Consider the following 17,089-nt stretch of genomic DNA (forward strand, 5'->3'; position numbering starts at 1 on the left):
GGATGAAGAAAAACGTTCCTTTTTCTTCACTCTCACTGCTCTCCCAGTGTTGTTGTCTGCTGCAGCGGGCAGCTATTTTAAACAAGAAAGCTCTAAAACCCACCTTCTCAGCCACAAACAGGAGACAGGCAGAATTAGTGTCTAGCTGGTGAACATAGTGGAACATTTAGCATTTACAATGAAGATGTAAAACATTTTCTTTTCAATTAATTTTGGGCTGCTGCTTCCGCAGACTGGGATTACACTGGATGAGCTGTATGGGGCTATCTTGTCTTTGTTTGTTTTTTTTTTGTTTTTTTGGGCGGGGGGAGGGGGTTCTTTAGGTTTTTACACTTTAAAACGTCCACTCTACTTCAGCTGTTAAGGAAAATGCTACGTCGTTGTTTTGTTGTGAAGCTACAGAAATGTTAAGTGGCGGCAAAACCAGATTTTTACATCTGCATTAGGGTGAGTAGATAATGACTGAATTTTATCTTTTTGGGCAAAAGTGATGATGAGCTAATGTTGTATCATAAACTCATTAGTAGTTGTTACAGACCTGAGATTTGTATTTGCGACAGTGGTTAAAGTCAGAAACTGTGGGGGGCGCCAATTCGCATAATAAGCCGGTTTCTACATAATGTTACTTTAAAGTCTTAATTAATTTAAAGTCAATCCATGCTCATGGAGATGATATTTCCTTTCATCATCAGTATACCTGTTATCCTGTATGTTGTTTTAGTTTAAATATAATAATCAAATCTTGGCCCAAGAGTTGTGTTGGCATTGTCATAACTCTGCTAGACCTGCTGCGGAGTCACTGCACGTTGTGACCAAATCTGCCATTGAGGCAATACACTTATCCTTTGCCAGACACACGCACACACAGGCACACACATATATACGATAAAACACAATGCACAGAGACGATAAAAACGACAGCACCGATCCCTTTCAGACACCATTTACACTTAAAAAAGCTGTAAAAGTTCGTACTGAGAGCTTCAGCCTGCACCTGTAGAGGGCTGAATCTGTTCTATGTGGCCACTTTCTATACCTTCCAACAACTCTCCCTTGTTGCTATGGAGATTTCCTGCTGTAGCGCAATGGCTGCTGGTGAGCTTTGATGATGTCATGGGTGTTTTTGTGAGCGTGGTTGTATCTTTAAGTAACGTGTTTAGTAAGTGAAAGATTACGGGCAACGAGCCTGGAAGAGAAAGAGTACAAAGCGGGATAATTGTGCTGGAATGATAAACACTGAGTCTAGACGACATCACCAATATGCCTTAAAGAAAGGCAGCTTGATTCTCGCGGACACACAATAGCCCAGAGGGATGGCAGAGTTACTAGCGAGCTGCAGGGCTCTCTGGAGCAATAAAGCACACTTGCTCATACACAGGGTGACAGTGTGATGGCTGCAAACCTCTGGTAGAATGTTAATATTTATCTCCTCTGCACAGGCACGCATGATATGAAGTTTTCCACTGGGCTCATACACAGTTCAGCTCTCTTTAAGGTCCAGTTGAATGTGTTTCAAATGGAGATTATGTTCTTCTGGGAAAAGCTGGGAATCACCATTCCTTTCTCCAAGCCAAATACAAATCCCCAGTCCTTCTGTCTACAGAACAGTGTCTTTTTTATTTTATTATGCTGCAGTATACTTTCATTAAGAGCTGGTCTTCTAATCCTGTTAAAGAGAGGTTGTATTGTTCTGACTGTTGATCACAAATGCAGAGTAGACTTCTGTTCTAGAGATTTGTTCGCTTCTCGAAGAATGTCACTTTGTGAGGGTCCCTTGTTCTGCTGTCCCGTATTAGGGGTCCCCCTTCCTTCTCTCAGACAGAATAGTGCCTTTTATCATTCTAATTGTCCTGAAGGCACATTGATTATGAACTGACCTTCTCACCCTGTTAGAGAGAGGTTGTCTTGTTGATCACAACTGCAGAGGAAACTTCTGTTGGGTGAGAGCTTCTCTGGGTTTGGTCTTCTAAAGTGCTGCGAGCCAAGCAACGTTGTTCACTTCTCAAAGAATGTCACGTTGTGAGGGTCCCCAGTCCTGTCAGAGTGAATAGTGTCTCTCATTGTTCTATTGTCCTGTAGTGCAGTTTCATAAATAACTGCCCTACTCACCCTGTTAAAGAGAAGTTGTCTTGTACTGTCGGTTGAGCACAGCTACAGAGGAGACTTCTGTTGTGCGAGTGTTTCTGTGTAATGGGCCTTCTGAAGTGCTGCCAAACAACATTGCTCGCTTCTAAATGGCTGTCAATGAGTGAGGCTCCACATGGGAAACACTTATTTAACACTGACATTTGCTGCACACAGTGTGTCAATGGATATTAATGCCTCAATTAACGTAGGAAATTGGAGTAATTTTGAACAATTGTTGAACCATCAGCCCTTACTTCAAATTCTACAATGAATTTACACAACGGAGGGAATGACAGACATGGATTAACTGTACAGAAACATCCACACAGGGGTTGTTATGTAGTTACAAACGTCTCTGATCATTTGCAACATCCTAGAAAGTCACTCAGTGCAGGTCAGTGATCAGCAATTGAACCTTGATATTCTCCCAGACATAAATGAGCACCATTACCTCAGTAATTGAGTGAACGCAGGCTGCGGCCCCTCGCAAAGAAAGACATTACAACTCATAATCTCTTTATATGGGTCATGTTAAAGACGGAACATAGTAACACAGAACAAATACCAGTATACACAGCCTTCCCCTGACAATATTCTACCCCGTCCCCGAAAAGACACCTGTGCACTCTGGGATACAAGAGAGCTATTCACAGGCATGTGTATACGTGTGTGTTTGTTGTGTCTGCGTTTGTGTGTGCATGCCTTTGTATTGTTCTCTGTGTCAGGGGAATAGCTGCGACCAGCACACATACATATGTGTTTAACGTATTAGCAATACAGAGCACACAGAGCTAAGAAAGGCATATGGCTAACAGTCTTTGATTGGTATCACAGTTTCATATCAGCAAATCACGGGTGGCCTCAGACTTTGCCACTTTTGACTCGAAGCAAAAAGCTGTTTGTCAGTTAATGTCCGTAATGAATATCATTACCCAGAAGTATGAGGACAGAATGTAGAAATCTGTGTAAAGTCCAGGAATTAGATGTGCTTTGCAAATTGCTGGCTGTTTCCTGTATCTGTCCTTTTGAATTGTATATAGAAAGCGGTATGGAGATATGTCAGAGTCCAAAACACAGTTCCAGCTGAATCCTGTCACTGCCTGGTTCACTTCTGATCTTGTGATGGTTCCATCAACTCCAGAAAAGAAGCAGTCGCGAAAACTGCAGCTACAAAATCGTATGTGTGATATTTTTATGCATCTGTTATTCTTGCGATTGCATTTTGTTGCATTTTGGATTGAGTGGTGATCCTCCAGAGGGGGAGACCTGCTAAGCACCGCTTGTTAGAAGGCCAGGTTTGAGGACGCGAGTCAGGAGGAGGAGGGTAGGGAAGTTAAAATTGATCCAGTGGGAGCTCTGTTTCAACTCTTAACTTTGGCCCACCGGGCCCAACAGGAAGACCACAGTCACTGCGCTCCTAAAAGGAAGAAAAAAGGTCACTGCAGATAAACAGGGAATCTGTACCTCTCTAAAATGAGACATTTCACCCATGTCATATCCGCTCTCAATTATTAGAATAAATGCTGGCAATGCATGTTTCTGCAAACCATGGATATGCTAAAACTTAACAATTCTATTGGTTACAACTCAAGTTTCTTAAGGTTAAATTTTCCATTTTATCTTATGACAACATTTACTTTCTAGCTAGGTTTAGGCACAAAAAACACGTATTTAGGATTGGGAAGACATTACATTTTTGCTTAAAATAGCTTATTTTATTGCCACAAACAAGGCTAGAGAATTCCAATATCTATTATTTGTCACCACAAACACGGCTTAAAAATGGTCTCCTTAAAAAAAATGTATCTAGTGGTCACTCTTACAAATCTTGAAACACTTCCAGTCACCTCACCTTAAGTCCACCACCATCCCCTTCATCTCAAGGTATGAAAGACAGCTCGTAACCATGTAATGCAAATGTGATATGAAATGTTTTATAGAAATGTTGGTATGGTACATATCCTACAACATCTACAAATGTGGAAATGGTGGTTTGCAAAAACGTTAACTGCTAACATTTTTTCCTGGCGGCTGGGCTGTATTGTCCCCCCCAAAATACAGTCTATTTACCTAAAAGGGAGGCAGTCTAACTGGGATCGTCAGGATTTCCAGGAGGTTGTATTGTTCTGACTGTTGATCACAAATGCAGAGTAGACTTCTGTTCTAGAGATTTGTTCGCTTCTCGAAGAATGTCACTTTGTGAGGGTCCCTTGTTCTGCTGTCCCGTATTAGGGGTCCCCCTTCCTTCTCTCAGACAGAATAGTGCCTTTTATCATTCTAATTGTCCTGAAGGCACATTGATTATGAACTGACCTTCTCACCCTGTTAGAGAGAGGTTGTCTTGTTGATCACAACTGCAGAGGAAACTTCTGTTAGGTGAGAGCTTCTCTGGGTTTGGTCTTCTAAAGTGCTGCGAGCATTGCAACGTTGTTCACTTCTCAAAGAATGTCACGTTGTGAGGGTCCCCAGTCCTGTCAGAGTGAATAGTGTCTCTCATTGTTCTATTGTCCTGTAGTGCAGTTTCATAAATAACTGCCCTACTCACCCTGTTAAAGAGAAGTTGTCTTGTACTGTTGGTTGAGCACAGCTACAGAGGAGACTTCTGTTGTGCGAGTGTTTCTGTGTAATGGGCCTTCTGAAGTGCTGCCAAACAACATTGCTCGCTTCTCAATGGCTGTCAATGAGTGAGGCTCCACATGGGAAACACTTATTTAACACTGACATTTGCTGCACACAGTGTGTCAATGGATATTAATGCCTCAATTAACGTAGGAAATTGGAGTAATTTTGAACAATTGTTGAACCATCAGCCCTTACTTCAAATTCTACAATGAATTTACACAACGGAGGGAATGACAGACATGGATTAACTGTACAGAAACATCCACACAGGGGTTGTTATGTAGTTACAAACGTCTCTGGTCATTTGCAACATCCTAGAAAGTCACTCAGTGCAGGTCAGTGATCAGCAATTGAACCTTGATATTCTCCCAGACATAAATGAGCACCATTACCTCAGTAATTGAGTGAACGCAGGCTGCGGCCCCTCGCAAAGAAAGACATTACAACTCATAATCTCTTTATATGGGTCATGTTAAAGACGGAACATAGTAACACAGAACAAATACCAGTATACACAGCCTTCCCCTGACAATATTCTACCCCGTCCCCGAAAAGACACCTGTGCACTCTGGGATACAAGAGAGCTATTCACAGGCATGTGTATACGTGTGTGTTTGTTGTGTCTGCGTTTGTGTGTGCATGCCTTTGTATTGTTCTCTGTGTCAGGGGAATAGCTGCGACCAGCACACATACATATGTGTTTAACGTATTAGCAATACAGAGCACACAGAGCTAAGAAAGGCATATGGCTAACAGTCTTTGATTGGTATCACAGTTTCATATCAGCAAATCACGGGTGGCCTCAGACTTTGCCACTTTTGACTCGAAGCAAAAAGCTGTTTGTCAGTTAATGTCCGTAATGAATATCATTACCCAGAAGTATGAAGACAGAATGTAGAAATCTGTGTAAAGTCCAGGAATTAGATGTGCTTTGCAAATTGCTGGCTGTTTCCTGTATCTGTCCTTTTGAATTGTATATAGAAAGCGGTATGGAGATATGTCAGAGTCCAAAACACAGTTCCAGCTGAATCCTGTCACTGCCTGGTTCACTTCTGATCTTGTGATGGTTCCATCAACTCCAGAAAAGAAGCAGTCGCGAAAACTGCAGCTACAAAATCGTATGTGTGATATTTTTATGCATCTGTTATTCTTGCGATTGCATTTTGTTGCATTTTGGATTGAGTGGTGATCCTCCAGAGGGGGAGACCTGCTAAGCACCGCTTGTTAGAAGGCCAGGTTTGAGGACGCGAGTCAGGAGGAGGAGGGTAGGGAAGTTAAAATTGATCCAGTGGGAGCTCTGTTTCAACTCTTAACTTTGGCCCACCGGGCCCAACAGGAAGACCACAGTCACTGCGCTCCTAAAAGGAAGAAAAAAGGTCACTGCAGATAAACAGGGAATCTGTACCTCTCTAAAATGAGACATTTCACCCATGTCATATCCGCTCTCAATTATTAGAATAAATGCTGGCAATGCATGTTTCTGCAAACCATGGATATGCTAAAACTTAACAATTCTATTGGTTACAACTCAAGTTTCTTAAGGTTAAATTTTCCATTTTATCTTATGACAACATTTACTTTCTAGCTAGGTTTAGGCACAAAAAACACGTATTTAGGATTGGGAAGACATTACATTTTTGCTTAAAATAGCTTATTTTATTGCCACAAACAAGGCTAGAGAATTCCAATATCTATTATTTGTCACCACAAACACGGCTTAAAAATGGTCTCCTTAAAAAAAATGTATCTAGTGGTCACTCTTACAAATCTTGAAACACTTCCAGTCACCTCACCTTAAGTCCACCACCATCCCCTTCATCTCAAGGTATGAAAGACAGCTCGTAACCATGTAATGCAAATGTGATATGAAATGTTTTATAGAAATGTTGGTATGGTACATATCCTACAACATCTACAAATGTGGAAATGGTGGTTTGCAAAAACGTTAACTGCTAACATTTTTTCCTGGCGGCTGGGCTGTACTGTCCCCCCCAAAATACAGTCTATTTACCTAAAAGGGAGGCAGTCTAACTGGGATCGTCAGGATTTCCAGGAGGTCTGTGCAAAAAAATTCAACAACTTTCACCTAGGAGAAAGAGAGAGAGGAAGATGAGGTAGAGGGGGGAGAGGAAGAGGAGGAGGAGGAGGAGGAGGAGAAAAGAGAAGAAAAAGCAAAATTGTTAGAGCCACACAGCGTAGCCAGACCCATCACACAGCTCGGTGGTCTTATTAACAATGCAAGGCTGCGCCTTTTCTCCCTGCTGTCTCATTATCTCTCATGCGAAAATCAAACTGTAAACACCGATAGTTCAGAGGGAGAGGAAGATGGGAAGAGTAGATTAGAAGAGAGGAGAGGAGAGGAGAGGAGAGGAGAGGAGCACTTTTAAACTTTTGGAGAGAGACCATCTTGTAACACGAAGGGGAACATTTCCTCTGAACTTTGCTCACTGTCAGCCTCATTTCCCATTAAGCTGTCCTCGGGTGAAGTAGATGTGCATCCTAATGACCCACTTACTGCAAATTACACTGAATCAGAGCGTCAACTAAACGTCTATACAGTAGTAAACATAAAGAAAGAGGCGCAGAGGTAAGGAGAGGAAATTAGGCTGACAGAAATAAATGTAACACACAAGTGAGCGGCGGAGATGCACACAAGCACAAGTGGACAGAAATAGAACTGAAGAGAAGAGCGTGCAATCGCACAGTAATGTACTCCACTACATCTTTGTTTTTGTCTCTAACTATCCATTCCGCACGAGGCCATGAGAATAGCTTCCTGACTGACCAATCTCGTTGGATAATAAACAAGTCTCTTCTGTGATATATCTCGCTCACTGATCAATAGACCAGTGTTTCCCCTCACTGGCGCTTTTGTGCGAATTGAGAAATGAGCAGGCCATTTAACTGATGACTTATATGGAGTTTTTCACTGACAAAAACACGAGGTCAAGGTCAGGGGTCAAAACGGAAAAGGAATAATCAATGAAGAGGTCGGTCTGTGGGACCTCCCACTTTGCCTTCGGGCCGAGCCAGCTAATGAGGCCGCCCTAATTATTACTCTACCATGACTGCAGAGGTACACATATTATTAGTGTAGCGACACAACACATGTGCTCATGCAAGTCGCACTGATTCATAACATTGCTGTAGAAGTTTTATCTCCTTCTCACCGTCTGTATCAGTTAATCACAGTCGGAGACGATATGGAACATAAATCTAGACATAAATCTGCAGAGACAGCAGCAAGACAAGACTATGTTGCAGGAAAAAAAGGGGCAGGTTTTCAGCGGGTTAACATCCACAGGTGTTTTTTAGAGTTGTTACAAGCACACAAGTCATAATTTACTGTTCAGCAAATAAAACACAGAACAAACAGCCTTCATTAAACAATATCTGTTCATCAAACAGTCTGTTTGCTCTTGCTGTCTGGTATCTCGGGGTTATTTGACCTTTGTGTCTCTTTGATGTCAATGGCAAGAGAAGAACGAGGTCACACAGCGAAGCGCAGCCACCTGTTCTTTTGGCAGGAGATGGTGATTGGCCACCAGGAGGCAGCGCTGAGGCCAGCTGGGTGGTTGCACGCGGTTGGTGCCCTTATTGTGTCATGAACAAAGTCAGCTGAAGGTTAAGAAAACCTTGGAACACTGCAGGAGCATCAGGCCCAGGATATAAGATAGGGGAAAGCCCTATCTAAGCCCTACCTAAGCTCTGACAGGGAGCCTAAATATGAAACCCTCAACTGATGTGAGACTGTTATGTTGAGCATTAAGGATTAAAAAAAAAACACACTTTCACTTGCATCATGTTTTGATATTAACTATAAAACCGATGCACGGATTGTAGGGACTCCATGTGATCTGCACCTGTGTGTGGTGATGTCCTTTCTTATGTTCGGGTCACACTCCAAATTGGACTGACATGCCTGAATTGAAACACTGATGTAAATCTGCAAACATGAAAAAAAAAATCAAAAAAAAAACAAAAAACACACTGCTTCGTGGCTAATGGTAAGAGGCATGACAGTGCTGGAAAAAAGACTCACCAGTTTCATCAGTGGGAGAACAGCAGCCTCTGCTGGGCGCCCGCAGTAGCGCACTCCAGACAGCCAGACACAATGCGCTCCCAGTCCCATTCATAATTCCTCACGCGCTGCTGCCTCTCCATCCTCTCTCTCTCTTTCGCTCTCTCTCTCTATCTCTCTCCCGGCTCATCATCGCCTCTCTGAGTTGTGCCTGGTTCATTTTCAGTTCATTGTGGCAATTCGTAAACAGACCTCTCTCTCTCTCTCTCTCTCTCTCTCTTTCTTTCTTTCTTTCTTTCTTTCTTTTTACTCCAATTTGTGTTTAAGCCAGTGGGCCGAGCTCTTTGGTGAGCGATAGTGGCGCTGGGTATGGTTGGGCTCGTGTTTTTTACGCACGCGAGAAAAAAACAAAAAACAAAACAGTCTTATTAAAGCCTGTTTCGATGAGGATCTTCGATTTAGCTTCCAAGCCATCTGGGAGGTTACTGTGGAAACAAGGATGCCATGGCAACGGTGACCGGGGTTACCGAGGAAACGACCGTCACCATGGAGACTGCATCACAGCGGGCTATATTTGAGGCATCCAAAGAGAAGCACGCGCCATCTTTGATCGCTGTGTGTGTGTGTATTTGTGTGTGCGCGCTGTGTTTTCCTCTCTCACGTGTGTCCTGCCCCGATGAAAACACACACTAACTGTCGGCGCGGGGCCACGTGTGTGTGTGTGTGTGTGTGTGTGTGTGTATGGTGCCGTTTACGCGTTAAAAAGCCTATCAGGACAGTATATATTTTTTGTTTGTTTGTTTAAAAGACAGTAGCATTTGGACTAGACTTTAACGCACAATTAAGGCATAGCACAGAACGGTCTAATTGAATAATATATGCAGAACTGTGTTTTTCAGACATCACATGTGTTTTAACACACACACACACACATAACTAAATGATTCTGAATATTATACACAGGCTATGACTGACTGAATCACGACTCATAACGCATGTTAATACAATGTGAGTGTCCGTCGAGGCGCGTACATGTGAGCTCATCTTTCACAGTCATAAAGCCTCTATAACAACCTGTTGTGGTAACACGTGGGCTGTTGCACTCTGCACAACAGGTCCTCACTCAGGGAGGAATAGTAGGCCTGACACCTCAAGGAGCTCTCTCTCTCTCTCTCTCTCTCTCGCTCTCTCTCTTCAAGCGCGAATGGAACCAGACAGAATTATGAACTCGGATCGCTGAAATGGGAAAATCCTGATTCTTTGAATGGAGCACAATGCAGCGTCTCTGAACAGACAGGGGTTGTTTTTTTTTGTTTTTTTTTTTGCCTCTCTCTGTATTCCTTTCTCTCTGCGTCTGATATACGCGCTGCTTCCACACACGCTGGTGCGCAACGACAGAGCCAGCTGTGTGTTGACACTCCCCCCACCCCACCCCACCCCACCCCCCAAACCCCACCTCACCTCGCCTCGCCTTTCCTCCACCCCCCTCCACCCTCCTGCGCTCGGGGCCGTGACTCACTGGCTACACGTCGGTGAAAATCTTTTTGTTTATGTTGACACAATTGTTTTGCGTGGTGGTGGTGTTGGTGGTGGGGAAGTTGGGCTGCTGTTTGAACGCGCTGTTGATCCCGTGCTCCTCTATCACCATGTACTCGCTCTTGCTGAGTGAGGAAGAGGAGCGAGTCTTCCTCAGCTCCTCTGTGTCTGCCAGAGGCTGACAGCTGCCCACGTGCAGGTACTGTGCCTGCTCCTCGCCCTCTGTCTCTCTGTGGTAGAAATAGTTGAAATTGGAGACGATGACGGGTACAGGCAGGGCAATGGTCAGCACACCGGCGATGGCGCACAGAGAACCCACAATTTTCCCCCCGATTGTAACGGGGTGCATGTCTCCATACCCCACGGTGGTCATGGTGACAACAGCCCACCAGAATGCGTCCGGGATGCTGTTGAAACCCGATTCTGGGTCGTCTGCCTCAGCAAAGTAAACAGCGCTGGAGAAGAGGATGACACCGATGAACAGGAAGAAGATCAGCAGGCCCAGCTCACGCATGCTGGCCTTCAGAGTCTGTCCTAAAATCTGAAGCCCCTTTGAGTGACGCGAGAGTTTGAAGATGCGAAACACCCGGACAAGCCTAATTACGCGCAGAATGGCTAATGACATGGCCTGCTGTCCGTTTCCCTGCCTCTCTGCCAGCTCTGTGCCCAGGGTGATGAAATAGGGGATGATGGCCACGATGTCAATAATGTTCATGATGTTTTTGGAGAACGTGGCTTTACTCGGGCATGCAAAGAAGCGCACCAGCAGCTCGAAGGAGAACCAGATGATGCACAGCGTCTCCACCACGAAGAACGGGTCTGAGAAGGGGCTGACGAAATATGGGAGCGTGCCATTAATCACAGGCGCAATGGTGATCGGATCCCTGTTCTCGTCCCTGAACTCCGGTAGTGTCTCTAAGCAGAAGATGACAATGGAGATGAGAATGACCAGGACAGACACTATCGCTATGCCCCTCGCGGGACCCGAGCTCTCTGGGTATTCAAAAAGCAGCCACACCTGTCTTTGAAATTCATTCTCTGGCAACGGCCGCTCTTCCTCCTTTATGAAGCCCTCATCCTCCCTGAACTTCTCCATAGCCTCCTCGCCCAGTTCATAAAACCGGATCTCCTCAGAGAAAATGTCAATGGGCACGTTGACGGGTCTTCGGATGCGCCCGCCGGACTGGTAGTAGTACAGGATGGCATCAAAGCTAGGTCGGTTCCGATCGAAAAAGTACTCGTTCCTGAGGGGATCAAAGTACCTCATCCTCTTCTTCGGGTCCCCCAGCAGCGTCTCTGGGAACTGGGACAGAGTCTTGAGCTGCGTCTCGAAGCGTAACCCTGAGATGTTGATGACGACCCGCTCGCAGCATTCGTGGTCCGGTTCGTATCGGTCCAGAGAGTGGTGGCCCGGGAGAGCCGCCGACTCTTCTAGCATGTTGTCACACGCCACGACCGTCATCACGTCGGCCTCTGTCTCGGTGTATCCGTGGTTCACCAGATTGTCGCCCCGGGTTTTGGTCACGCTCGGCGGGGGTGATTGCAGGAGGCTGAGGTGGTCGTCCATGCGCGGTTGAAGACGCATACAGGGGCGGCCGCCTCGCCCCCTGTGCGAACCCCGGTCAACGACAGCCGCCGCCACAGCCTCGTCTCCTCCACCGTCTCTCTCCCTCTCTCTCTTCTTTTGCTTCACTTTCACTCTCTACTGTTGCTGTTCCCGCCCACAGGGAGAGATCTGGGTTTATAAACAAGCCTACCACCCGCCCACGGCGCGCCAGCGCTGGGTACCTTTCTCTGTCCTCCGCCAATCGCAGGACGCACCGATGTACACAAGAAGCAACAGACGGGCATCATTCAACACCATCGTTTGGGCGTGCCCGCCTCCCTCTGCCCCTCTCTCCGTCCTGTAGACACGCGCTCAAGCACACATACACACGCTTGCAGGACGAGTCCAATCAGTCTTCTTTTTAAACAAGGTCACTGCCCACTGATAGGACATTTTCAAATAGGCTACTCATAAATATATCAGAGCCTCATTTTCGTTTTCTTTTTTCCCCCGAGACAGCCTTAAGAGTTGCGCCATTACGCACAGCCTTTTGTCTGATCCAAGAACAGATTTGGGTGCGCCATCGTGGTCAGATTAAAAGCATTTGGAAATTGAATTTAAATGTGACGTCGGTTTCTTCATTGCGGGCAAAAACGATGGTTTTAAGGACTGGCATCGCATCGGAGATCAGAAGTACAGTTGATGCTTGAGTCACAGAGAGGGGATGCTACGTGTTTAAGTGAGCAAAGAGGAGCAAATGGGGAGGGCGGGGCCGGCAGAGAGGTCAAACAGGTCGATATGAGAGAGAGACAGGGCTTTTTCAAGCAAAAAGCAGTATCCGGAAGAATATCAAATATGTAGTATGAGCATCACATCCTGAGGAATACGCTGATGGTCGTGACATGGAGGGACACTTCCCCTCTGTAATATTTAAGGGCCAATCTTCTGAATGTCAAAAGGGTAAGGACAGAACACAACATCACTGGTCCTGTGACAAATTGGATATATTGAAACAGGCAGGGTGAAAGAGAGTAATCCTGACCATCACCACCTAAACCTGACCAGTTTCTCCTCTCATGGATTATCAGCAATGCCCAGCCAACTTTACAACTTTGCGCAGAGTGTCTTAAAACCTTAAAGTGACCAACTCCGGATGTGTGGTGACTTGACCCCACATTTCATCACTATTATACGAGAAAAGGCAAGAAAATTGAGTGCGGCAGTGATACATCGCAGGCAGATATCAATCAATAGACTATTTCTTAGCCATCAGTTGTTTCTCCAGGGGCTTCCTCGAACAATCATTTTACTGTCTAGTGATATAAATTGCAGGGATATTTCTGAAGCGACGCCCCTGGGTGCTGCTGTCCGAGGTGCTGAAATGAAAAACCGAGAGAAAGTTACCACAGACCAAGAGTTGTTTTTTTTTCTGACTTTTTTTTACAAAAATATTTCCATGGCAGAACTCTCCTGCAGGCAGAAACAATCATTGATTAAGTCAACCCGAGTGGGAGGAGACAAAGCAGTGCAGGGAGCAGCACTAAAGCTCGGTGAAAAATGCAAGCAGTCAGAGAAATCTGGCAGCGCAACCACTGCTGTCTCTTAAATGCTGAGCTGCTCATGAATTAATCGGAAAATTCATTGTTTTCTGCTTTTTTAAAAAATTGTATTGGCTCCTTTTGTCAATCTTTTCCTTATGTCTCGGTGCCCTAGTGACATCAGAGTCACCATGGGAACCAAAAACAGCAATGACGCTGTTTCATGTCCAGCTGGGGACATTTGCTGCACCTCCTTCACTGAGCCTGGTTCAAATTGTCAAACAGGTTACCATACTGTATTTGAAACCTGTATGGTCAGTATTTGGAGTGTGTGTACATATATATCCAGTACATAGGAGGAAATGAGGACAGTCTCCCAAGGTGAGAACATTCTGACATGAAGGTCTTTAGAAGTATTGCCAAAGCCAGACACTTGTGTTTTCTCCCTTGTGTGTGTGCGTATATGTGTGTGTGTCTGTGGGGAGGTGTAAGTGGGTGGGTGGTGGTGGATTTGTGAGCTTATAATAAAATGAGAGAGCGCAGGCATGAAGGTTGGCCGATTCCTCTCCGCAAAAAAAAAAAAAAAAAAACATCAAATAGTTGGCTAGTGGCATAAACCATTTCAGCAACTCTCTGCTAGCTCCTCAGACATTCACACTGTAGTGTTTACCGTCACGCTCTGTGTATGCAAACACACTCTCAGACAACAAACCAACAAGTGGTGGAATCACAATGCCAAAAGGAGGGAAAGAGACGTTGGGATAATTGTGATGGATAACTCTGCCTGCTGCTCATGAGCATCCGCTTCCTCCTGATCAAATTAAAAGAGAGTCGGATGACTGGACTAATCTGAGAAGTTGCCCATCAACATGGGAAATGTGAGGGAACTCCCAACCTGACGCGCAGCCCCATCCTTGCATGCGGGGGCAGTCGGGGATGTTACATTTCGTCTACTCCCTGGATTCTTTACCCAACTTGAATCGTAAGTGTAGAATGACAAAACAAAACCACAACCAAGAAATGAGAAGTTTTACTTACCCACAGTGTCTTTTTTTATATTGCCACTGGGGGGCACCAAGATTGGTTTTGACCCAAAACAACAAAGCAAGACAAAAAACCTTAAGCAAATGATTTACCTTGTAGAGCCCCAGAGAGAGAGAGAGAGAGCGCAAGAGAAAGAAGATAAACTGTATATTACCAGCAGCAGGGTCTAGGTTAAACTTAAACTAAGTTACACTTTTTAATCATAATTTAGACCTTTTCATCAGGACGTCAAACAAGCAAGTACAAATACTCAAGTTTTGTCATTAAGGTCAACAATTGTGACCTTTTGATCTCAAAATAACAGCTTCAGAGTAATTCTGATGGTAATAGTCTTGTACGAGGGTGAATGGTGTCTCTGTCTCAGCCACTCTGACCCCCATCACATGTAACTTCAGTGAAAGGGTCTAATCACAGCTTTACATGCATGTTAACTCCAACATACAAGTTTTAAACACGTAACCTCGTTACAATGTAATGAGTTTTATTTCTAGTCAGCACCTACGTTGCATCCGACAAATTGTTACAGACCTGGGATTTGTATTCACGACAGTGGTGTTGCACTCAGAAACTGTGGGGGTCGCCAAAATCGCACAAACTGCCAATTTCTACATAACAACAATTTCTTTTTCTAGAAGTACTTGTACTTTTCATTACCTGTTGCTTTAATTTTCTATTTCAGTATATTACACAGGAAGTTTGTACTTTTATTCCACCATAATATTTTCACTCATTTTCAATCAATTTGATAATCATTACATGGTAAATAAATTGTTAATTCAGCTTTAGTTAATTGTTGTTTGACTGTTAACAATACTTGTAAATGTAAATGTAATAACATGTAAATGGTTAATGAATACTGTGTAGTTCATCTATAAAGATCAGATTGCAGCTGATGTTTACAAACCTGATGTTTACAGTTGCTCAGTATATGGTTTATCAAGCAATTCATTGTTTGTTAATCATGAAATAGGTATTAATTAAAGACTGGTTATATATAAATGTACTGTAATGTAATTTATTAATGATATTTATCTTAAGGGGTACCATTAAAACCCATTGTTACTTTCAAATTTGTTCTTTTTAACTAGAGAAATTGTCTCTACTTTTACGTCTAATACTTCAGTCAGTTTCAGTGCAGATATGCTTGTAATTGTGGTATTGCTACTTTTAAGGTCGTATTTGTAAGTAAGTTGACTTTTAAGTCGCATTCCTGATGCTTTAGGATTGTAGGTTGGGTCGGCCGTCGTCCTAAAGCATCAGTATTTGATGAGTTGGGAATTAGACTTGTAAATCAACTATATTCCAACTGTACATTTTCTGAAGTTTTCCTCCACCTACCTACCTAATGAATATTTTTCTCTCACTATTACAATGACAGTGATTCTAAAAATGTACTGAAACAGAACAGAGGTTTGATGGAAGTATAATTTCGGAAGCATGGTTGTCATAAAAAATGCATGTAACTAGGCTTACAGAGTCTATACTTGCTATTTTCTTTAAATAATGTAATACCTATATGTATAATGACAAAGATTACTAAGAGCTGTGACATCGACGCGTTCAGTGTGAAGCCTGTTTTTTTAATGAGGCCACATTGAAGCTGTCTTGTATTAAAAGGGCCAGTCAGTCCACGGGGAGAGAGCTCAGGGACAGCCACAGGGCCTTTTAATGTGGTTTCCACTCTCCATGTTAAATATAGGACCACCCCAACTCCCTTATTAACCTACGAAATTGGGCTACCTTGCACATTGCACTTGAATGCCTCAAAGTGGAATGTGGCTGACTGAAAGGCATTGAAACAGGCCCAGAGAGCATGTGAGGGGGAAGTGGGTCATTTTGCAGGAAGAACAGCTTAGCTGGCTGAGGTCATGGACATCTGGTTGCACTTGAGAAAAATAGGCTGGTTTGGATCTTCTGCGAGGGATGCACAGCAGCATCCATCTGCGCAGTTCCTGGAAAAAGAGTAAACTTGATGTCTTTAAGAGAAAAACTAAGGATGAGGAATCACGTATCTGGCAACCCGTCCCACCAGTCAGCATGAAATGTTGTGGTTGTTCGTTAATGTGATCAGTTTCTTTCAAAAAGTGTTCCATCTCCTCAGGAAATATTAGCATTTGCTTCACTACCACCCACCACACGACTGCCAGTGCTGCTGTAATGGAACATCTATTTTCATGATTGTTTGTCTTATTTGCTTTGCTTGTATCTAATTAGGCTCTGCCCTTCCCATCCGGCCGAGTCCACATTGTTTAGTTTTTTTCATCCTTCTGCGTAGATTTTTCTTTTCTTCATGATGGGTTGAATGTTGTTGCCGTGCCAGTTTCCTTGAGTGCAAGTTGTACTTGCTAAACAAAGATGGCTCTAATAGCAAAAAACAAGTCACACCCTATTGGATACAGTGGTGCTTTCGACCTACATGCTACCATCAGCATGCTTAACATGTTCGCATTGACGGTGCTATCAGGCTGATGTTTAATAGATGTTCATAATCTTATTTAGCATATTAGCATGCTGGCATTTGCTTATCAGCATGAAGCACATAGTACAGCAGAGTCCAGTAGTTAAGATATTCAAGTTTTGACCAAAGTAATGACTGACTGAAAGACTTACATTGCCATTCTAGCATGGCTAAAAAGTAATACAAGTATTTCTTAT

General features: G+C 43.9%; 2 protein-coding genes across 3 annotated transcripts in view; one reads left to right on the top strand and one right to left on the bottom strand.

Moving 5' to 3' along the window:
* The first annotated feature begins 368 nt into the window (after nucleotides 1–368).
* The window catches only part of ngfa (nerve growth factor a (beta polypeptide)), a 92,655-nt gene continuing 75,934 nt past the window's right edge, over nucleotides 369–17,089 (top strand). The window contains exon 1 of the mRNA XM_030423055.1: nucleotides 369–447. The gene's annotated coding sequence lies outside the window, so the exon portion shown is untranslated. The remainder of the gene's footprint in view (nucleotides 448–17,089) is intronic.
* Nucleotides 2,637–12,356, bottom strand: LOC115585033 (potassium voltage-gated channel subfamily A member 3). Of its 2 annotated transcripts, none has more exons than XR_003984652.1 (4): nucleotides 8,792–10,203; nucleotides 6,761–6,835; nucleotides 4,198–6,107; nucleotides 2,637–3,544 (listed from the first exon to the last, which is right to left on the bottom strand). XR_003984652.1 is itself a non-coding variant. In XM_030423052.1 (4 exons), exon 1 carries the CDS (start codon nucleotides 11,889–11,891, stop codon nucleotides 10,293–10,295), a length of 1,599 nt encoding a protein of 532 aa, XP_030278912.1. In that variant the 5' UTR covers nucleotides 11,892–12,356; the 3' UTR covers nucleotides 2,639–3,544; nucleotides 4,198–6,107; nucleotides 6,761–6,835; nucleotides 10,232–10,292. The 2 variants fall into 2 exon arrangements, 1 of the variants encoding a protein (XP_030278912.1); XM_030423052.1 differs by lacking the exon at nucleotides 8,792–10,203 and adding an exon at nucleotides 10,232–12,356 and having other exon boundaries at nucleotides 2,639–3,544.

Source organism: Sparus aurata, chromosome 7 (genome assembly GCF_900880675.1).
Source record: "Sparus aurata chromosome 7, fSpaAur1.1, whole genome shotgun sequence".
NCBI classification, from domain to species: Eukaryota; Metazoa; Chordata; class Actinopteri; order Spariformes; family Sparidae; genus Sparus; species Sparus aurata.